Source organism: Pseudorca crassidens, chromosome 18, assembly GCF_039906515.1.
Source record: "Pseudorca crassidens isolate mPseCra1 chromosome 18, mPseCra1.hap1, whole genome shotgun sequence".
In the NCBI taxonomy this organism is placed as follows: Eukaryota; Metazoa; Chordata; class Mammalia; order Artiodactyla; family Delphinidae; genus Pseudorca; species Pseudorca crassidens.
In genome coordinates this window covers 77007779-77031562 of record NC_090313.1, presented here as the reverse complement: position 1 = coordinate 77031562, position 23784 = coordinate 77007779, and the positions used below count along the sequence as shown (strand labels likewise).

Genomic DNA, 23784 nt, shown 5'->3' with positions numbered 1-23784 from the left:
AGCCCTGGTCTGGGAAGGTTCCACATGCCCCGGAGCGGCTGGACCCGTGCACCACAACTGCTGAGCCTGCGCTCTAGAGCCTGCAAGTCACAACTACTGAGCCCGCAAGCCTAGAGCCGGTGCTCCGCAACAAGAGAAGCCACCGCAATGAGAAGCCCACGCACCGCAAGAAGAGTAGCCCCCACTCGCTGCAACTAGAGAAAGCCTGCGCGCAGCAACGAAGACCCGACACAGCCAAAAATAAATAAATTTAAAAAAAAAAGAATTTGGATTTATTTCAAGTCCCATTTCTGGGATTAAAGTATCAGTATTTAAAAAAAAAGAAATTATAAACTATATTAATTTTGAAAGGGGAATTTTGTCTTGACAAAAATAAGCTTTTAGGCAGTATTCTGTAATGGGTACAGTTAATGTGATCTGCTCATTCTACCCTCTCTAGTCTTGCAGTCTTGCTGAAATAATCTGTTTATTTATTCACTGATTCATTTATGCTGCACTCCACAAATGCTTCTGGGAAGCACACACACATACAATACACGCACAGTACTTGAGGTGATAAAGTGGAGGGAAAAGACCAGGGAGAGATTAGAACACAGAATCCCTGCCATGCAGTGCTATGGAGTTCCCAGTGTGGGCTACAAATCTGGTGCCAAGCTTCTTAGCAGCCAAAGCAAAAAGCACGCTCCAATTACTATAAGGGTCACGGAAAAAAAAAAAGTTGTTCAGAAGTAGAGCGTTTCTTGATTGTGGAAACTGAAAGAACATTCTCTGCTCTGCCTCGTAATGGCAATTTCTTGAGGGATTTGGTAAATAATAGTAACATTTGTGTTTTCTGTTTCATTACTTTCTGCACTTATCTGTATTGTTTTCAGAATAGGTTAATAGAACACAATTTTGAAAAACCACTGCCCTAGAGAAACCCACATATATGCATGAGAGCGTTGCTGCATAGAAACAAAATAAATGTTCATCATTAGAAGAATGCATAAATACATTTTGATATTTCCATACATGGGAATATAATACAGCAGTTGAAATAAATTAGATCTACATTATTAACGTGGATAAATCTCAAAAATATGGACTCTTAAAAAGCAAGTTGGAATATGATACATACAGCATGATTTAATTGATCTAAAAATGTGTCTCCTTGAATAATACTAGATAGTGTCTATAGACACATATAATTAACAAAAACACATAAACTTGGGTGGGAAGGATACAGAACAACTTCAGGATAGTGATTCCCTCAAGGGAGCAGAGAGGGATGCTGGGGCAGTGACACTGAACGCCACCTGGGCATGCAGGGCCTCAGGGGACTTCCGCTGGACCTGTAGGCTCTCTTTAAACAAAGATATGAAATAAACAAGGCAAACTAATTAACAGTCTCATCTTGGTTGTGAGCGCTTGGATGTCTGTTATATTCTTCTCTGAACTTTTCTGTGTATTGAAATCTTTAATATTTAAACATAAAAAATTAAAACAATGAGAGGGAAGTTTGAGGACAGAGTTTGAAGGATCTAGACTGTCACGCCTAGGATTCTGAACTTCATCCTCTAGGCATTAAAAGTATCTGAGCAGAGGGCAGCCTTGGCAGAGCTGTGCTCTGGAAAGATTATTCTACCAGCCACAGAGTCGATGCGAAGGAAGGGGTCTGGAGGCAAAGGGACTCGCTTGGAAGGTGCCGCAAAATGCCCATTATAGGAGATAGGGTGCCGCCTACCACACTAGCTCGGGAACATGCACGTATTTGCTTACAGTACCAACAGATAAAACATTACTCTCTCGCTCTTCCTCTGACACATACCTAACTCCATCCCTATACTCTGATATCTTAGTCTCAGAGTTATTCCACGGGAATTATTGGAACCCTCACTGTCCCATTTCACCACCGGGGTCAATGTTTCTTGACTCAGCTGTAGATCTTTGAGAGAGAAGACTTAGTTATTGTAGAGAGTGAATGAGAAAAATTCAGACTGAGGGTAGGGAGGGGATCAGGAATCCAGAAACATTATTGCTGCTATTAAAAATACCCTAAGGGGAGCAACATAAAATTAAAACTGAAAGCAGAGTTTATGTGAATTACATACCAATTCACTGGTGGCCCAGCTATTTTAAGTACCGGCTTAGCTACATGTGATTAACACGAACACATCAAATCTAAGAAGGGCACATCTCATCATTCCTTGTTCCTCCTTGTTTGGGGACCATTCCAAAGCATGTTGTTACACTCTTCCCAAGCATAAATGAGGAAGCCACGGGCCACACCCGCCCTTGTCTTTGGTCTGTGTGTGCCCCAAACGAGGGCCTCCAAGGGCAGGTTGGGAATCTCTCATGAGTCAGTGCACTGTCGATGAGACAGAACACTTTACATCCTGGCTAGAAGTGTCTGCAGTGGGTCTATTTCTACCAACATTTTGGCTTTCTCCCCTCAAACTCCAAGTGCTGCTAAAAAAAAGTCTCACAACTGTGCCGATGGACTCAACTGTGTATTTGTGCTCTCTAACCTCAGGGCCGGGCGCACAATCCTTTAATTCATATTTCAGTCTCTTCTTCTGGGTCCTCACGGGTTGTTTCTGACTGTAGGTCATCTGAAGCTCCTCCCACACTCTGTTCCTGGCAGCAGGAGGCTTCCCGTTCCCTTTACTAAGAACATATGAGCCCTGTTTGTACTAAAGCAACGCCTGTAGTTCACATCGATTGTCTCCCTCCCCTCCATCAACCTCATCTTCCTCCCTCTTTGGTGATTTGGTTTGACCACGGGTCCCAGCAGTCTTTAGGGCTAGAATGTGGGACCCAGATTTGGCTTTTCCTCCCTCTGAAACCTCCCAGCGATGTGATTGGATCAGAGGCAGTCACATGTTCTGGGGGCCAGCCAATCAGAGCCATTCAAATCCCTGGCCACGGTGATGGGCTCAAGGATGAACTTAAGATCCAAAGTGGTCTAGTCCAGGCCAATGCAGGACTGAGGCAGGATCTCCAGGAGGAAACCTCTCCTTTTTCACTGTACTTGATCCCAAGGAAAGGATCAAGTTGCCAGGGACCGGTCAGTGGCACTGAGAACTGAAGCCAACATAAAGGAGGGAGGGAATGAAGCCAGTTCTGATGGCCTTGTCTGAACTGCTGGGTGCAGCCCTGCCCTGGACTTTCCACTGCATGACCAGTAGCTTTCCCTTCTGTTCAGGTCAGGCTGAGCAGGGTTTTCTGTCACTGTTGTTGGACAAGCCTGACTGATCCCGAATCCTCTCCACGCCCCAAGGCAGCCCCCGCCGTTCCTTGCCAGGCCCCACACACACACCCCATCACCCTCCTGCTTACCACAGAGAAGAGAAGCCATTAGGCACGAGGAGGGGCGGAAGGGGGGAGGGAAGGAAAGAAAGGAAAACAATTTCCCTTCTTTCTGAAAATCAATCTATCATCCTTTTTCTTTTCTTTACTTCGCGTGTTTGCTTCAAAAACATTCTATACCCCCCTGCACTTTCTCATCCTCATTCACTCCTCAGAATGCTGCAATTAGGATTCTGCTTCCACTTTCCCGAAACGGCCAAGTGCAGTGACCTAATTCCGATATCTCTCTCCTCTAGAACAGTCGATTCTGCTGATTTATCCTCCTCAGAATGGCCAGCACCCTGCCCCCAGAGATCTCACTGCTCCTTCCCAGGGCTCCTTCCTCCACCCTCCATCCCTCAAGCCAACAGGGCATAGCCTTTTGGGGATTACAAGCCTATTGAAAATTTGACAAAGGCTGTGGTTTGTTTCCCTAGAAACATGTGCTTTGCACAGTATTGGTCAAGGTTGTTAGCGGCACACTGCAGACTCTACTCCAGCTAGTTTAATCAGAAAGGACTATCCTAAGAGGATAGAGTTCCCACGAGGGTCGGGAGGGTAAAACTTCAGGAACCCTAACCCACGCACTGGAACCGCTCTGCCTCTGCCCAGGGAGAAGGCTTCCAAACAAAAAGCTACCACTGGGCTGCTGGCACAAAATTTCTACCAGCCCCGGCAGGAACGGCGCGGGCAGGGGATGCCTGCACCCCGCTCTGCTCTCAGTCTGTCCCAGATCAATCTCACGTGAGGCTCACGGGGTCGCAGGAGGCAGCCCAGTTTCTCATCAAGGTCTGTCACGGCTCATCTTACTGGCAGGATCTCAATCCCACCCAGAAGCCGAGCTTCAATGCGGAACGGGAAATGTCATTTCCATCTTCCCAGTTCTGCACTGTAGGAAGGGAGCGTTACCTCACCAAGCCCCCGGAGCCGCCGCGCATGTACACGCAACGTCCAAAGACAAGTTTGAGAACCACATTTTAAATGTTAATGTTTCCTAGTGCCCTACTCAGGAGCCTTTTTTTGGTCACAGGTGTCAGATGGCTACTGAAATCACCTTGACTACAAGAGGGGACTGATCAGCTCAGTCACAGAGCGAGCTTGGTCACACCACGGCCATGAGCCCGGGCACCAGGAGGCCTGGTCATCAAGTAGAGTTACTATCTCCTCAACTCCTCTCATCTCTGGGTCTCTCCCTCCTCCTCTGCACTTGCCTGCATTAATAAGGCCCTTTTCAGGAATTGCCAACATCTCATTTGAATTTATAGCAAAAGCCTGAAAACGGGTTTCACATCGCCAGCCTTGCCCTTCTCCATCCCATCCATCCCTGGAAAAGACCCAGACAAAGCTCTGCCTTCAGCTCTGCCTGTGGACCTGTCCCCTCACTCACTGTGGGATCCCGAGGAGATCGTTTCCCCTCCTTGGACCTCACTTTCCTCATTTGTAAGTGAGGGGGCTGGCGTTCATCATCTCCAAGGACCCCTCAGCCCAACAGTTCTGGGATTCTGGTTCTAACCATCCTGCCCCATTTAGCTCACAGGGTTGTTGTGAAAATACGAGAATGTCCTTGAACCCCCTGCCTTATTAGTTTCCAGATCTCCGGGCAGGTGGTTAATTACTATTCATTCGTCGCGTCACAACAGATAACCGCTAATATTTACCGAGCGCTTACTGTGTACCAGACGTTTGCTCAGCTGCCTACATTCGTTAGCACTTTTGTGCGCTCATATAAAAGGGAAAGTCTCCCGACGCTCACCAGTTCTCAGAAGGCGCTCTGCCTTCTGTCAGAGGCTCCGCTTTTGCTGCCCCGGAGGTGAGCAGAGGCAGGAAGACAGAGCAGGTGAAGCGAAAGCTGCCTGGAAGCGTTCCCGCGCAGCAGGACCGCGGACAAACGAGGCCCCCGGGCCCCGCTGGGGCGCAGCTTTCCGTAACCGCGTCCTCAGGGGGCAAAATTGCAGCCCCGCCTGCTAAGGCCAAGGACACGCGCTGCAAACCTCCCCAGGTGCCTTCGAGAATGTTCCTACGGCCTCCACAGGCGGGGACCACGAACCCCAGTGCAGCTCGCCCCCAAAAGGCAGGACGTGGCCCCCTTTTCACTTTTGCTCGCCTTTCTCCCCTCACAGCTGTTACTTTCAAATCAGACGGTCTCTGATGCTCCCATGTATCCACCTAGCCTCGTGACCCTCCTCCTCTGAACCTCGGCCTCAGGCTGGGCGCCCTGGAATCAGGGACCCCGGGCAGGTGGCCCCAGGAGCATCCTGTAAGGAAGAGGAGACCAAGCCTGGATATGGTTTCTGGGGGTCTCCCCGCTGCCTGACCCCACGGGGGCCCGGGCACATGCTTCACCGCGCGGTCTGTCCTGACTTCAGCCTGGGGACAGGGCTTTGTCGCGCTCCCGAGTCACGGCAGGCAGGCCCGGGACGCAGCTCCAGCCAAGCACGCTCGGAGGCTTCCTGGGCAGCAGCAGGGAGCTGTCTGTGCACACCCCTGGGCCCGGCAGGGCTCAGAGCACCTGCGACGCCTCCTCTCCTCCCCGTTTTCTCTACTTAACGACCTAGATGGCAAGGGTGGGGTCACTGGCCGCACGGATTTCTACTCAGGAAACACCTGTGTACGAGAGGCCCTGACTCGGCCTGTCTGGGGCTGGGCAACAGCGTGGTCCCTCGGAAGTCGGGGAAACCCAGGGGGAAGCCCGGGCAGGGGCGCAAAGAGAAAGAAACCCAAGTGGCCGAGAAACCTAGACAGAGATGCTGGCCTCACACCCACGGCTGATGGTGGGGAGGGTGCAAAGCCCTGCCCCTGGGCTCAGGGAGGGGTGACTTTCTGGTGAATTACACATTCCAGAGCCCCCAAGGGGCACATGGAGGGGGCTTCCCCTGAAACCACATCCTGGCTTAATTGGGTTTCCCACCATTTGAAGGATGGCATTTAAAGGCAGAGGCCCAGGCCACTCCAGCTGTCACTTATGTTAGTAACATAACACAATGGCATTGCTCTCTGATCTCCTTTAATTAAAAATGTATTAAGGGACTTCTCTGGTGGCACAGTGGTTAAGAATCCACCTGCCGATGCAGGACACACGGGTTTGAGCCCCGGCCCGGGAAGATCCCACATGCCGCGGAGCAACTGAGTCCGTGCACCACAACTCCTGAGCCTGCACTCTAGAGCCTGCGTGCCACAACTACTGAGCCCGAGAGCCACAACTACCGAAGCCTGCGCTCTAGAGCCCGTGCTCCGCAACAAGAGAAGCCACCACAATGAGAAGCCCGCGCACTGCAACAAAGAGTAGCCCCCACTTGCCGCAACTAGAGAAAGCCTGGGCACAGCAATGAAGACCCAACGCAGCCAAAAATAAATAAATGAGTAAAAAAAAGTATTAAACCTGTGTATTTGCCCATGTTCGCTATTACACGTCACACGAGAATCCACTGAGATTTATGGTGTTGGTACTGTTATTATGTAACAGCTGTCGGGGGAGGGGGGTGGAACAATATAAATGGGTTTTTCTGATGTGAGCCAGGGAGGGTAGCTGCAGACCACATCCTGAGTTTCCCTAAAATGTTAGTGAATCTCACCTGAGCCTGGGCACCTCCTGACTGAAGAAAGCCGGGCCCCAAGCTTTTCTCTTTACAACCGGCCGGAAGAGAATGACAATTGGAACACAGCACTGGGGGGCAAGGCAGAGGGGGCCTGGGAACAACCACGTGGGACTGGGTAAAAACATTACATCTTCTTCATATTATATAATTATGTCAAGAAAAATAAGATAGGACGTATCAGGGGAAATATGTAACACTGACCTTCTATAAAACTTTTCAATAAAATCTCTTCGAGAACTGGCCTGAGAAATTCCAGCTTGCTCTCCTGTACGTAGCTCATGTCTCTTGGGGTTTCAGCCTACCTGGCTCTATGTTTCTTTTCCAGCTCGTGACAGTCACCATCTAGGAGAAAACGTGTTCACACAGATGGGTAATAAAAAATTGAAAACCACTTTGCAAACCTCTCAAACATTTGTAACAGTTGAGATTAGCTTTCAACGGTCTAGGAGCTCTGCCTTTTCTTTCGTGATGGAAGTTCTTGGAAGAGGAGCGAGCGGATTTTGAACCCCGTGGGACTTTTTGACACCAGCGACTCCGCAGTGTGGAAGCTCTCCTTTGCTTGTCTCGTGAGTGTGAGAACAGCCACGCTGGGGGCAGTCACTCTGCTGAAAGTCCCCTCAGCCAGAAACAGACAGAAGCACGCAAGGTGGGTGGGCCGATGGCGGCCTGGCCTCCTGACCCCAAGCCTGGCTGTACCCTGGACTGTGGAGCCCTGCTCCCTGCCCTGTCCAGCCCAAACTCCACTCACAGCCCTACCCTTCGCCCATCAAATGGGCAGCAGATGCTGGGTCACCTTGCCTGCCCTTTCTAGCACTGCAGGGGGTCCCAGGTTTGTGGGTACCATGTGCTCAGGCCTGTGGGTACCATAGGATGATGTCAGGACCCCCATCCTCTGCCCCAGCCATACTCTAAGGACCCCCAAACCGGGGTGCTGGCGAGCCACTCCAGGCCCTGCCAGGCTGCCCAAAGGGCTGAGGAGATCAGGTCCTCCCAGTAGACCTCTGAGTAATATCCAGTTAAAGCCATAAGCAGTGAGTGGAAAAGTAAGTCTTTAAAAGCTCAGAGAAACAGCCTCCTAAAATGACTCAGATTCAAGTGTAGCTGGTCGATCAGTTAGATATATAAGCTATGAGAATGGAGTATCAATTTTTATTTCTTTCATTATAGATAATAGAATAAAAATAATTTTTAAAAAGGTTTTATTTGGGCCTGTTGGAATCAAGCCTTCCTTTTCACCGTGTCCCTGCAACACTGCAATCCGCTTCTGATGCTAGCCACGCAAAGTGAGCATCGTTTCGTGCCCCCTCTCTGCTCACCCACCAGGAGGCTACCCTGAGAAGCCTCAGTGCCCAGGGATTTGACTGGGGTTTCATTTCATAGGCATAAGTGATTCAAGCATTGGCCATGTGGTTGAACTCAATGTCCAGCCCCTTCCCCTCCCAGGAAGTCAGGAGGTCAGCTGATATCACATGGCTCAGAGCCGCACCCCTCCAGTCACACAGCCGGTCTTTCTGGGTGACCATCCTAGTCACCTCACTAGCGTAAATTCGGGTGTGGCTGAGAGACCCACCGTGAACAGCAAAGACACTCCTATAACTCAGGAAATTCCAAGGATTTCGAGGTTAATTCCCAGGAAGCAGGAACAAAGACCAAGCAAATTCTTTATTATACAACAATCCCTGACAACACTAGTTTATCAGTACAAAACTCTCAGGGCAAGCCTCCCAGAAAAAGCAGATGTTATATGGATTTTCCCCTAAACGAGAACAAATGAATTGCTGGAAAGGTAATTCTGGGCTAAAGGTCAGTAGGAAAGAAGGTTGTTAAGAGAACAAAGAGCAAAGATGGTAAGAAGAAAGATTTCGACCAAAATACATAGTCTGAAAAGAAGTGATCAAGTAAAAGATGCAAGTCCTTGGAATGGGAGCACTTAGACCACAGGGAAAAGGGTGGAACCAGCTAGGGTTTCGCCTCTTATTGCTGTTTAAAGACCTACAGGTGGAGGGTTATCACAGTCGGGAGACAAACACCCTGGAGCAAAATGCTGGGCTTGGAGCAGCCAGTGGACAGGCTCCCCACTCAGAAGAAATTCCCTGACACCCACTGACCAGGCACGTCCTGGTGAGTGTGGTCATGCATCAGGCCAAGAATGAGAAAACAAGATGTGACAGGAGGCTTCTGAAATGCAGTCCCGTGGGCAGAAGAAAGATTTAGATGCTTGTTAAGAAGCACATTACCATCTGGAAATAAGTATGAGACATACACCTATGAGAAATTGGTGTCTTCTGGGAAACACTAAGGTGCTAGCCACCGACAAAGATCTTTTTAGATTATCATTCTGCTCTTGCCTGCCAACGTGGAGGGCCTGGTAGACAGAGAAAGACAAGAAGCAAAGATGTCAAATGTGCAGGCCTTCGTTTTCTTCAAAGTGAGAAGCTTGAGAAATAACTTTACATATGTGTGAATTTTTTTCAGCGTATAATTCTGCACAAAAAGGAACAGACCATTTCCCTAAAGTTTGAGACCTTGATTGTGTGTCTGTTTGGTATCTTCTTCACTAAATATTCATTGCTTCCAAACATCTGGACATTTGGTAGCTGTAGACCCAACATTTAGAGAACTGTTTTTTTCACGTAAATCTTTATTTCCCTAAGTGAGGAGGAAGAATATGATTATTAAAACTCTTAACAAACACATCACTATTTCATCCATTCTAAGATGTGCATTTTAACAACTTACATCTCTAAAATTGGGCGCTTCTCTCAATCAGTGGTTTCTTACAATGATAACTGCCAGCACTTTTTTCTTCCTTCACGATATAGAAGAGAATGGTGTACCTATAGCATCTTAGATTGGATGAAATATGGTCAACTGCTTAAAAGAATGTTACGAGACAAAATGTTTTAAGAAACCCAGTGTCCACAACATCGCAAATCAACTATACTTCAATAAAATTTAAAAAAGAAAGAAACCCATTGTCCTAAGACCTTGAATGTTTCAAGAACATGACAGGATTTAGTGTTCGGATTCTGGATTTGTTAAGGAACCTTAAAAACTGCCTTAGGCATGTGAATCCACAGCTTTGAGATGTCACATGCTTCTCCTTAATCTCTTAATGTGGTGAATTATTTTAATAGACTTTTTTTAAGGTGAACCATATTTGCATTCCTGGAATGAGGATCGGTCTTACAGACGACTAGATTTCGGTTTTCCAACAGCTTATACAGAAATGCTAATTCCATGATGGAGAGATGTCTGTAGTTTTCCTCTCTTGCTGATGGCAGACAATGCACTGAGGGTTTCCCTCCTTCTAGGAAAGAGGTTGGGTTGGACTGAAGTTATCTGATGACTAGAAGTTTGGTGGCGCACCCATTCTGCCATCTGGTTTTATGGTGTTGCTTTGTTTGGAAAGGCAGGAAGAGGTTTACCTGCCAATTCAATGCCTCTCACAGTTTTAGGACTCCTTAGGTTATTTCTTCTCAAGTCACTTTTGGCAATTTTTTTGGGGGGGGGAATTTGTATATTTTGTCTAAATTTTAAAACCCATTGGCATAACTTCTATAGCATTCTTTATCTTTTTATCTCTGCTGCAGCTATAGTTACGTCCATCTTCTCATTCCATACCTTTCTTGTATCTTCTCTATTTCTTTCTTAATAAATATTATTAGATATTTTTCCCCCCAAAATCAATGTTTGTCTTTGTTCACCCACTTTAGAGTATTTTTGTTTTCTGTTTCACTACTTTCTGTTGTTGTCTATATTACTTCTTACTTATACTTTCTATAGATTTATTCTTTTTCTAATTTTTCTTACAGTTGATTAAAATGGGTTCTTAACTCATTAATCCCCAGCTTACTTTTTCCTAATCTAAGCATTTTAGGCTATAAAATTCCTTCTAAGTAACCTTTAGCTACATTTCAGATTTTAACATACAATGTTTTCATAATGATTACTCCTAATTGTTTTCTAATATTTATACTCATTTCTTTGATCCATAAGTTGTTGAAAGGTGTATTTTCTAAACATTTGCAAATGTATGGGGTGGCTTTAGTCATCTGTTTACTGATAATTTCTAGCATAGTTGTATCGTAGTCAGAGAAGATGTTCTGTATGGAGCTGATGTTTTTGAAACGTGTTAAGACTTAGTTCGTGCCTTAGGATGTGGTCAGTTTTCGTGTTTCATTTGTACTTGAAAAGAGTGTGGATTCTCTAACTGTTTGGTCCAGGGTTATATACGTGCTTTAAGGATTTTGTGCCTGCTCGATCTTTCAATTACCAAAAGAAGGTCTACAAAATAGCCCTTCTGCTTTGACTGTGGATTTAAAGTCTCCCATGTGGCCCCAGCTCATTCTTCCATGTTCTAGGCCTCCAGGCATCAGTAGTTACAGCTGGGGATTGCTGGCCTCCCTTCCTGGAGAGCTCAACTGTGCATTTAAAGAAATAAAAATTAATTTTGTCAGGCATTGGTAAGTATTCTGTACAAGAAAAAAATTTAACTCTATCCAACCTTCTGTTGCCAAAAACACTTAAGATCTCTAAGCTTCACTTTTTCACCGGAAAATGGAAATCAGAATAGGTTGGAGTTCCCTGGGAGATGACTCTGAGACACAGATTTGCACGGGCAGTTAACTGGGAAGTTACAGCAACCTTAGCAGCGGGGCCAGTGTTATGTCTCACCCGCACCCACCACGCCTAGCACACAGCCCAACACATTAAGTTCTAGATATTTGTTGAGCTGAACCAAAGCTGTGAATCCATTTACTGCCACACGTGATGGATATGACGTGTTGTCAGATGGACAAAGCTCGAAGAAGCATGTGACCTCGGGCCCGGGACCACGTGAACACCTGCCAGGGTCATGCCTGAGCTGCCCACGAGGACCAGAGACATCTAAGAAGTGGCTCGCTCCACCAAACAACTAACCCAAAACAGAGGCGGCTTCTGGCATGAGAATAACCACCAAGGACTCTGAATTAACTTCTAAAGGCCACCTTCACCCAGGGTGCAGGGCTAGAAAGACCTCAGAAGCTGAGAAGGAAACTAACCTCTCAAATCCTAGGACTAGAAGCCAGAAAAACATAGAAAAGCTGATCTGAAATGGGGAACCATCTCTGATGGAGCCCAAACACTCTTTGGGGCTTCTCCCCGGATTAACAAGGACAACGGGCTCTGTCGGCAGCCCTGAACCCTGGTCTTCGCCCAGGCGCCTTCTTTCTTGGGGACACCTCTCTCCCCACCCCACCACGTGTCACCCAACACCCCTGCTGGTCATGAGCACCAACATGCCCTCTGCAAGTGCAGGGCCTAGGTGGAGGGAAAGGTTCCAGGACACTTTTCCACTGCTCTGTTCTCTTGGGTTAGATTCCTGACACAGTTGCTTTCACGGGACTCTGAACTTGCAGCCTAAAGTTCTCCCTACAGTGAAAACAGCATAAAAGGTAAGGATTGTGGACACCCTGAAAATCCGCTGAGAAGCCCACACCGGAGGCTGACACCCGTCCAGCCTGTCCAGAGCGGCCACCAACCCCCTCGGTGTAGGAATAGATGGTGTGTCTCTGGCCTGGCGAGAGATGAGATGCTCTGAGTTTGAGAGCCATGTTGTATGAAAACGGTGTTATCCTTAAGCCCCAGAATCCCACATCCCAGGGCAGGGCGATGCTCACTGGGGGGGTGGGGAGCATTCAGGAACTGAGGCCAATTCAGAGCACAGGCCTTGCTCAGCCGTTGCTTGAAACGGCAGAAGAAATTGCCCTTGAGCTTAAATTATTTCCTATCTCTCAAGCCCATACAGTTACTTTTTTTTCAGATGGAATGCACCACTGATTTCTCTCCACTGTACTGAGCCCCCCGGCTCTCTGCCTGAGGTTCTGCGTGCACCAAGTCTTACAGCCCGTTGTTTGGAGTCTAGGGCAGGAAGCCGCCTTCTGACTTGACTACCATGGTGTCTGATCATTGCTCTCGAGGCTGCCAAGACCCCACATACTCAGCTGGTATCCGTGACGTCGTCCCCTCGTCTCCCCTAAGCACATGCAGGCTTTTCATTTCAGAGTAACGAGTCTCAGAGTAACACACTTCAGAGCCCTCTACTCCTCAGCACACTTCTCTCTTCACCAATCCGAGAAGTTTGATTTACCTCTACCTACATCAAAGCAAGTTCTCTGTCCAAGAGTATTTCAACTCTAACCCATGAAGTTTTAATGTTTATAAATACCCCCTTCTTAAAAAGCAAAAGGAGCTCAACTAACATATACAAAAAATACACTATGTCTTCAACTCCTATCTTTCTGAAAGTTAATCATGGTACGAATACCCTGTAAATTAAATCTCCTTATCCTCCTTGTATAGAGCAGGAAACTGTGGCTCAGAGAAGTTTGGGAAACTGCCTGGATTCACAGAGCTGGTAAGTGTCCAAACCAGAATTCAAACCCAGATTCTGTTTGGTTGCCAAACTCGGTCTCTTTTTACCAACTTCGCCACCTCAGAGGCTTCAGGAAAGTCATGGCATCCCTGGGCTTTAGTTTCCTCGTGGCCTCATGAGTGTGTTATTGTGAGGTGCCTTCTGTGTGAATTCTAGGAAAAGCGGGGAAGAGGAGGGACGACATGGGCTGGGAAAAGGGGGAGCCAGCAAAGGCGTCCAGGTTTTGTGAATCTCTTGTCTCACTATTTGTGGTTCTATGTCCGTTTACTCTACCTCTTCTCTGTACAAATCAGATCTCCCTTTGGAAGTTTATGCTAATCAGGTTCTAAAGATAAGTATGAGTTTTTTCTTGTTATTGAAGAGAAATGTAAGTAACTGCAGTGTGGACAAGCCCATTCTCGGGGAAGTGACTTCCAGACAATCTAGGCAGACTCCAATTCTTACTTTTCAAACAAGATGGCGCAATCTCATTATTCTTCACATTAGGTTTCAAAAGTACTATGGATTTGAATTATTAGACAGATGAAGTGAAAACAAGCCCCCCCAAACAAAACAAAACAGAAAACAGCTCTTCAGAAAGACTCCAATTCACTGCTCGCTGCAGTCACACACAGCAGGCGAGTCCAACTCAAGGAGAGTTATAAGGAACAGAGATTTTCTGAGTAAACGGCTGAGAAATCAGATCAGAGTCAGAACGAACAAGCTTTTCCAAAGGCACCTGCTCAAAGCAAACAGTAACTTTTCACCTGTTCACAAAGTGTGGAAAGAAATACGGGCCTCCTGTTGGTCAAACACACACACACACACACACACACACACACACCCCACACCACACACACACACACACACACACACAGTCATTATCATCATTAGTATAAATTCTAAAAATTGAAGAGGCTGGAAATAAAATTTATCCTGGAAGAATAACCACCGACAGAATTCACAATCAATGTAAAGGAGCAACAAAATTTATTGACTGAATTAAACACAACATTTCAAATGGCAGTGCTGTAGTTTCATTTTAAGATGTTTGAAAGAAGAAAAGTGCTAATTAGTCCAAGCTTCTTACATTCATTAAAAGAGTGACTATCAAAACCAGCAACATGCACGGTGATACATATGCACGAAATGGAATTATATCAACAAATATACAAAATACCCAAAATAAAATATTTACAGGTTTAAAAATATAAACATTGGTTCATCTATCCCATTAAACCACTGGAGAGGAGAAAAGAGAAAAGACCCTATTGCTATTTAGAACCCTTTTTGAAAACAAGTCTTAAAAACATAGAGTAATTTTAGGAGACAATTTTTGATGTTTGGGGGGACTTTAACATTCTATTATAAAAATAATATCTATAAACCTACTAACAACTTTCCTCCTGTGCACAAAAATAATACAGCCAAAAGTTTGTCCTCAGAGACATGCCTGACTTTCAGGAAAACTAATTCTAGAAATGGAGTTTCTCATTTGGGTTTTCTTTGTCTTTGTTTTCAAATAACCTGCAATTCCCTATATTACACTGAGATATTTCCGATAAATAACTTGGGCAAAACGTGAAGTTAGCAATGAGCCTGGTCCGTAGCTGGAGTCCATTAAAAAATGACAGGAATTTACTTTGTCTATAACATCTAAACCATTTTCCCCGATATTCTTGGTAAAAAGATCAGATCTTCCATGTTCAGTTAAATGTATCCTGGAAGCAATGAACATGCTAGATATTATTTTGTTAGAGTTTCTCCTCCTTTATTTAGAAATAACTGTGCAGTGGGGGATTTGTGGTTTGTAAGGTAGTTATTTGAGGAAGTTTATGAATTCCTCCAGGCTCCCTGGGTCCATTTCATCTTATGACATGATAACAAGTACTTCCCGTGTGTCACTTCAAGACCCTTGTATAATCTGACCAGATATTTTTAGTATTTTCTTTTTTAGTGTATTAGTCATCCAGATAGGGATCTGAGAAAGTTTATTACGCCTCTAATAACCAATGACCTAGGCTGTATTTTATTAAAAATCTATCTTCTCACATAGAGCAGAAAGTTACTCTACCCAATTACTGAATAATTTCCAAAAATAACCCCAGTTTACAATTCAACACAATGATCATCTGTGACTGAATTCTTTCACTGCTTCTCATTAAAAAAGCATTTCATCAAGCGTGGGTAGCCCGTATATGAATAAAACGCTTTTGTAGGTTTTTATTATTGACAAAGCAGTCATCAGATTATAAAATCTGTATGCAGACCTGCTAGCATGTAATAATGGGTGACTATGGCCCAAATTTTTGACTGGTCAGGTGTGGAAAAAAAAAAAAAACCCTGCTAGCTCTGAGATCTACCTTTCAGGCTTGCAGGTACAAAAGGCATCAAATAATTTTTTTAAAAAACCAAGTTCACTTTTAACTGAAATAGTTGTCACTTTAATGGTATCCACCATCATAAAAATCTGGTTTGGTTCTTGCGGTTCAGAATTTTGATCAGTTTCTTACTAAATCATACAAAAATTGAATCACATGGCTAAAAAAAAGGTTTATAATTAAAGCACAAGCAGGAGAGTTAGATTTCTGGTTCATATTCCGTCCACTGCTTGCTAAATGGGTGGCTTCGGACAAGGTATTCTACCTTTTCGTTATTTTCTTCCTCTGTAGAACAAAGCCGAGCCCCACCTTGCCTGGTTCTCGTGGACAGACTGTCAAAGAAAACAGGGCATCATCCCAGCTCGCAGTAAACACACAGCATAGGTTAGGCTAGTTCACTTAAATATAAAGTACTCAAATTCACAGTGACTGACTTATAGGTGTGCAAAAAATATTAGCTGAATGAATGAATGAATCAGAAAATCTAGGCCAGGATTCAATGGTCGGAGACAGAACATGGGATGCACTACTTTCCAAAGAGCCAGGAGCTTGTCTCTGCAGTTCAGAACTGTGTCAAGGCGAGGCGTCACGGAGCCAGCTACTATCTCAACAAACAACCCGGGACACCCAGAACCAGCTTGGGCTGGGCTTAAGGTAGACAAACAAGTGAAACGTGCTCGGCGTGACTGAAATCCTATCAGGGCAGAGGTATCATCATGACAACAGAAGAGATGTCTGTCTACACTTTTGAAGTTAATCCTCAAAAGGCAGGCTCCCTCCAAAGCAAGGCAGACTGTTTGCCTCTGGAACCCAGCAGCAGCCTCCCCCGGGATGATGTGAGTACCAGCGTCTCAGACACAAAACCAATTCTCAGCTGCGGGACAGGGGGTGGCTTTTTTCTATTGAAAGTGAGCTGGCGATGAGATTTAGCAGCTCTTAGCTCCTGTGTGACTGTAAGTCACTAAAGAGTGTCTATCCCTGTCCTAGGCGAAGAGAGAGAGGGATGGATGGATGCATGGATGGAATGAATGGGGGAGAAACAAACCAAAAGGATGAATTAAATATGCTCTGTGAGGGAGACAGTATTACCTAACCCACATGGCTGTGAGAGGGCTAGGTAAACATTTGTTAAACTCCTGGAAGGGGCTGACACGTAGTAAGTACTCAACACACGTTAATCCTTGTTGTAATTACTATTCCTACTCTTAGAGGAATTTGTGTGACTTAATCTACACCACCCTTGTTCAATCTCACCCCACCCTGCTCCACCCCACAGACTATCAGCAAAAAATACAAAATAAAAGTAGGTAAAATAAAATAAAGGTGTTTTTAATGAATATTAGGAATGTCTGATTACAGTACAGCTACTTGTAAGCTCCAAACTGAACGGGTTTTTATTAAGCATGAGATCCAGTATATGCCCTGTGAATATGTGTTGCGCTGAATTAAAGTAAGTATCAGTCATGAAATGTGCCCAGTTGCAGTTCTGGAGGCTTAGTGGCTATTTTAACCTTTTGTTTTGCAGCTTGAGAAGGAGCTGCTTTCCATAATCATGAAACAACCATTCTGAATCAGTCCTTAGAAGCATTATCTGCAGGGAGATAACATCTTTCCTTGTAAGTGGCTATTGTTACAACGGAAGAACTGTCTCATCTCCGTGGTCATCACAGTGAAAAGGCTGTAAGAAGCCATCCAGCACGGCCATCAGAGAACCTTCAGAGCAGCATGGGGTCGCGGAACGGGCGCCTGCCCCGAGGAGGGACCACATGGCCACGGCACCTGACACTGTTACAGCCTCCTCTCTTCACCAAGTGAATGCCAGCCTCTGGCTTTCCCACCTGAGAAACCAAGCTGCCATGCTAAGCCTTCGGCTCCTGAACTGCTTTATAAACGTTCGTGCGTGGAGAATTGAAAATTCCTAAATAAGAACTGTGTTGTTCATCCCTCGGTCTGCCTGGCCAGGGAGAGGGAAATGGGCTTGGGCCGGGTATTTGGGTTTCTCCTCTTATTTCATTCAGGTACTTCTAATGGGCCGTCCTCAGTGGTGGAAAATAAGAGGCAACTGTGGTTCTTTTTCCGTATGTTTAAGGGCATAAACTTCTTGGATTAATTCCTTAACAGTGATAGGGGAGCTAAGTGCGAGCGAATGTAGAAGCCAAGCACAGGGGGCCGCGTCCAGATAGTCCTAATTCAGGAGAGAAATCAGGAACGACTATAAACGGGGACTGAGTTCCACTGTACGAATGTCAAAACAGGCAAACGTCCTGAGCAGCGTCCCAGTACTGCTACCTGAGGGCACCAGGCAAACGTGATGGACACCGAGGGAGAAGACAGCATACGCTCACTAAAAGATCTCTTCATACACAGTTAACAGTAAAAGGTTGCTGAAAATCCCTCTGACAAAGACGTAAATAACGAAAACTTGGAAAGTCCAGCCAAAGGCGTCTTGGTCCCTAACGCCACCTTTTTACCTTGACAACTGTGTAGGCAAAGGGTTATATGAATATTCATGGGAGTGCCAATACCTGAACACTGCTTCTGAGATTAATGAATAAACCCTTAGACTCCTAAGTCATCACTTCCATAGATCTCACACACTTTGTATTTAAACAGGCAGATGATTTGTGGGAAATGGAGCTAAAGGAAGTCCTTAACAGTCTACATTCCATTGTTGTTATTAGGTGAAATAACACAAATCTATTTCCTCTTGCGATTACTCAAAATGCTATAGGGCTAATGGAAGCATGAAAGCATTAGTACTGAAGCACAGTGGCCCAAGTAACACTGCCCAGGTAACGCAGACACTGAAGCCAGGCTGTCTCTGCGCAGGGCTATTGAGCTGACTGACAAATTCAGGGCCAACAGTCGATGTGACTTTTTCCTATAGAATTTGGCCAACTCTGACTAAAGGGACTTAATCAACCAAGTATCTCAGAAACACAGATACACAGGAAAGGTGTCACCAGCACCACATCCAATCCTTTCCTTAAAAAATCAGTAAATATGGCCAAATTAGACAATGCATTAATATTGGGTTGGCCAAAAAGTAACATCTTACGGAAAAACCTGAACAAACTTTTTGGCCAACCCATAACAATTGGAATGTAAATCCATTAAAATCCTAGGAAACAATCTCCAGGAACATGAATGAGAGAAAGTAGCCCTTGGTACAAAAAGGCAACTACCATCCCCTGTCTGCGGTTGGAAAAGGTTAAGACACACCTCCCTGTACTGGTCTTGATTTCCCATCAAGTGATTGAGGCCATTTAATTCATTGCCTGAATCCTTCATTTGACTGGTGTGGGTGGAATTCTTAGAGATAGAGTTAAAAAAACAAAACAAACAAACAAAAAAAAACCATGGAAAATACATGGAAAAAAGAACAAAAAAGAAAATAGTTTAAATCTTGCATAAGTGGTTCACTGACAGGCAGGGGGAAAATAAAGCAAATGCTGCTGACATTTTCCTTTACTTATAAAAACAAGACACAGCACAGTGGGGTAAATGCAGAAGTAAGTCCCAAAACTGTGAGTGAAAGCAAAAATACTTTGTTCCAGTGCTTACAAAATAGATAAGTAGGTTGCCTTTACTATTACAATATCCTCATGAGTCCTTCAGGGCCTCCTACCGTCCCTATGCGATTGAACAAGTGAACAGATACAACTCTGTCATGGATTCATGCAGGGGAGACCCTCCTAACCCCTGCAAGAAGATGTACAGGAAGAAAATAAAGATCCTTTGTCTTACAGCTAGGAATAAAATGTATGTTCTTCCCATTCACCGGGGGGAAATGAATGTATCTGGAGTCTAAGTAGTACTACCAGCGTTGAATCATATTCAAATCCCTTTCTCAAGACAGAACTAATTTCTAAAACATCTCCAAGCGTACGGTGAACGCCTTTGTCTGTTAGTTGCACACAGCTGAGTGCATGAGCACGTGTGAGTGTGAGCCGCTTTATGAATTCTTGGTGGTGTATTCAGAGTGCTTCAGGCTATGTCTGCCTATCAGACCTCATCTACAGACATAAGGAAATTAAATATTAAAACACTACTTTAAAATCACATTAAGGATCTGACATGACACAATAAAAGCCAGTAATCTGAATAATAAAGAGATTTAGCCAATCTCTACCACCTCTTCTAATTGAATCACTGCATATTTAAAACGGGGAACAACCTGCTTTGTGCTACTGGCCCGGATCTGTATTCCTCTGACATCTGTTTATTTTGTTACTCCTTTCATATTATTAAAATAAGCTTTCATATACTTAACTTGCCTTTTTCTTTCCTTTATAAAACAGAAAACGAACTTAAAAAACGGGTACTACCAGTTCATTACTCAGGGAATCTCCCTGGAAAATGACAGTTAGAGAGAAGTGTGCGTGTCTCTTACGTGTGTGTATTTTCACTTGAATATGTGTAATCTTCCCGATACTGTGAATCACCTCCTAGTAGAAGCTCTGGTCTTTTGATTAAATACACTCAAATACATTTCAAAGAGGATATTCTATAATCATTAGCCCCTAAGAGCATTCTAGGAACGGCTTCAGTTTATCATTCAAACTATCGAGGCATATGGTAATGCTTTCTGAAATAAATATTTCATCTAAAATAATAGAAAACACACATATAAGTCAACCACTTTTCAAAAATAATCTTGGCACACAATGTTTATGATACATAAGCTTCCCAGTGTCATATTCTGAACATATGTGGCTCAGTCCTAAGTCTATATAGCAGACGTCAAATGACAGGAGAAACTACATTTTCTATTGTTTTTCTTTATGTGTTCCTCGTTTTGGACTCCCCATACTGAGAAACGGTTGAATCCAAAATTGTTATAACCAAGGTAAAATCTCTGAAAACCAGGGTCTGGGGTGAGAAACAGACTCTTAACCCAAGACAACGCAGAACCATTCCTTTGGGACATCAACACAATAGAGTTTTTTTTCCTGCACTGAAAGCCAGAGAACCCACATAAAACAAAAACAGAATTGCTTCCGCTTAGAGTACATAAAAGACCACCAATGGTTTGGGAACGGTTATCGTGTCTAGCTATGAAACCAGATTTTAAACTCGAGGTTAGTGACAGATTATAAAAGGTTGACAGCTGGATAATCTGTAAAATATGCATCATGTACACATGAAAAGGTTACAGTTTATAAACGCTAAAACACTCTGTCTGTTGGCGTTTAGTGCAATCTTTTCCTGATCTTGATCTCTGCACTGGGTGGAAAAAAAAAAAGGGAGGGAAACCTGCTCTGCTGAGCTTTTTTTTTTTCTCTCCAAACAAATGATCTAAATAAACCCACCAAATCCAAACTCTCCTTGATCGTCCTAGTGGTAGATAAATACCTATTTGCATACCTAGCAACTGAAAGTACCGGGGGTTTCTGCCAATCAGCGATGCTTCCGCTCATCAGGTAAATTATCTGACTCAGCTTTGTAGATGTCTTCCACACAGTGATACAGCAAAGGGTCCTTTTTTTTTTTTTTTTTCCTGGAAAGGAAAAGGAAAAGAAGGAAGGAAAGTGTCAGGAAGAGGAGGGCTCCTCTGATTCTCCCCATGGTTCCTGCAGGCCTGCTGGACACCGGCACAGCCAAACATCATGGCATGACGCTTCCTTAGATTGGGTTAAGTTCTGTTTTCTGCAAAGGCAAGTAAAGGTGACTTCTTAGCGTTCAGTGCATTAAAGAAAAAAGAAAGAAAGAAAAAAAAGATTTTTAAAAAGGTAAAAAAGAAAAAAAAAGTGCTTGAAAATAATTCTCAGGGACTTATCTGGAGGGGAAATCCCGCGTGTGGCATCCCCTGCCTGGTGTATCCTGCCCCTGCTGGCGACACAAAGACCTCCTTGGTCCAGGCTCGGAGCAGGGACGGTCCGAAAGGCCTTTCTTTGAGGGGTGCAAAACTTGCTGCAGTGGTTTCCGAGGAGAGTTGTGTTCCTCGACAAGCGGCCCCTCCACCTCGGCCTCGGAGACCTCACAACTTTTTGGCACTGTCGTGGCACGCCGCGGCCCGGAGGGTGGTCCCGGCCAAGCCCCGGCTGCTGACCCGGCGGACCAGCACCTTGGACACCGGGATTTTGGTTCTGGGTAGCTCGCTCCTGGTTGGTTGCTGGTGCACCACCGCGTGGCTGGGTGGAAGGTTCGCGAGGTGCTTGATGCTGATCGGGATCTTGGAGTCCTTCAGCAAGCTCCCCGGCGTTCGCAGGGCACAGGTGACGGTGACCGGAGACACGGGCTTTAACCGGGACGAGCAGGACGTGTCCTCGGCGGCGGCGGGCAGGGCCGCGGGGCTTCCATCGGGCTCGGCGTAGAGGTCGTAGAGCGCGTCACCGCTGTCGCTGTCCCGGGGGAGGCCCGCCTTCCTCACGCCGCCGCCCGAGCCGTCCTCCCGCGGCCCGGGGGTGGGGGAGTCCCAGTAGCCCTCGTCGCTGTTGGGGACGCCTTCCTGCGGCTCCTCGTCCGGGTGCTTGGGCTCCTCCTTCGGCTGGAGCTCCGTGGGGAGCCGGTGCAGCCTCCGGCGCTTGACCGAGGACGCGTCCTTGGCCCCCTCGGCCCGTCTGGCGTCCTTGGGGGTCTCGGGGGCCACCTGCGCTTCGGGCGCCGCCGCCGCCGCCGGGGCCGCCCCCTGCTGGGGCCCCGGGCCCTGGTCCTCGGTCTGGGAGAGCATGTCCCAGAACTCCTGCAGGTACGAGTCGTCCGCCTCGGCCGGGCTCGCCATCTCCTCCCCGCCTCCCTGGTAGGCCACCACGCCGGGGGGCTTTTGGGCGGGGCCCGGCTGGCCCGGCGCGGGGGCATGCCTGGCACAGCTGGGCCCTGCCTCGTCCTCGGGGTCTGCGATAATATCTCCGCAGCCTGTAAGAGAGTCAAAGCTTTTCAGTGAAGTCACGTCAGAGAACATCAGACAAATACGATCGGCCGATGGGTCGGAGGGTGGATCGGCCGAAGAAGGGTCGGGGGCGGCGGGCGCGCGTCCGCCTTCGGAGTCGGGCCGGGGCGCAGTCTCGGCCGGCGCGGCCCCGGGCCCCGCGGCGTCCTCGGCCGGCCGGCCCTCCCCGGCGCGCGGCTCGGGCTCGGGCTCGGGGGGCGCGCGGGGCCGCTCGGCGCGCCCGGGTCCCGCGGCGCCCTCTCCCGGGGCGCAGGCCGGCTCCGGCTCCCCCGCCGCGGGCTCACCTGCTGGCTCCGGCTCGCGCGCGGCCGCGGGCGCCTCCTCCTTGACGCACTCCAGGCTGGCGGTGAGCGAGCCCGGCCGCGCCAGGCTGCCCTGGGCCCCCGCGCGCCCGGCCGGCGCCGCATCCTTGGGCCGCCGGTCCTTCCTGCGCCAGCGCACGCCGCCCAGAAGCCCCCGCAGCCCCCGCTTTTGTCTGCCGCCGGCCTTGCCCGCGTCGGCCTGCTCCGCCCCGCCGCTCTCGGGCCGCCCGTTCTTCCGCAGGAGCGAGAAGAAGCTGTGCGACTTGGCCACCGAGCCGCCGGCCGCCGGGCCCGCGCCGCCCGGGGCCGCCCGGGGGGCCGCAGGGCCCGGCCGCGCCCCGTCCCCGCCGCCCGCGCGCGGCTCCTCGCGGCGGCCGCCCTCCAGCGCCAGAGCCTCGGCCAGCCCGTCGTGCGTCCGGCTGCGCACCAGCCCCGCGGGCCCCGCGCCCTTCCCGTCCCCTTTGTTTTTGACCCCGAAGATGCTAGGCATCGCGCCGCCCGGCTTCCTCTTCTTGAACAGTTTGAAGGCGGCTCTGTTAATCTTGCCCGACGGCGGCTCGGCGGCCGGCGGCTCGGCGGCGCGATCACAATGCAAGTCCATGTCTGCCGCGAGGGTCCCGGCCGCGGCCCGCGCCTTCCTCCGGCGGCCCCCCGCGGCCGCGCGCCCGCCGCTGACAGCCGCGCCGCGCCCGCCCGTCTCCATGGCGACGCAGCAGCCTGGCGTCAGCGCGGCCGCGCCAGCCCTCTGTCAGCCGCGCTCTAAATCAACCCGAGCCGCGCCGCCGCCGCCGCCGCGGGAGGAGCGCGCAGAAAAGACCATCTCCCCTCCCGCCGGGGCTTATATAACGCCCTAACCCACTTCGCGTCCGGCTCGGCTTTGTGCTGCAGC

At 47.5% G+C, this 23784-nt stretch overlaps 1 protein-coding gene across 1 annotated transcript; it reads right to left on the bottom strand.

Annotated features, from left to right (window-relative positions):
- Positions 1–14287: 14287 nt before the first annotated feature.
- Positions 14288–23553, bottom strand: AMER2 (APC membrane recruitment protein 2). The gene has a single exon (XM_067713714.1). The coding sequence runs from the start codon at positions 23494–23496 to the stop codon at positions 21682–21684; it is 1815 nt and encodes a 604-aa protein (XP_067569815.1). The 5' UTR covers positions 23497–23553; the 3' UTR covers positions 14288–21681.
- Positions 23554–23784: the final 231 nt, after the last annotated feature.

Coding starts and splice junctions, on each gene's coding strand:
- AMER2 (XM_067713714.1), bottom strand. CDS start 23,496: ATGGACTTGCATTGTGATCGCGCCGCCGAGCCGCCGGCCGCCGAGCCG.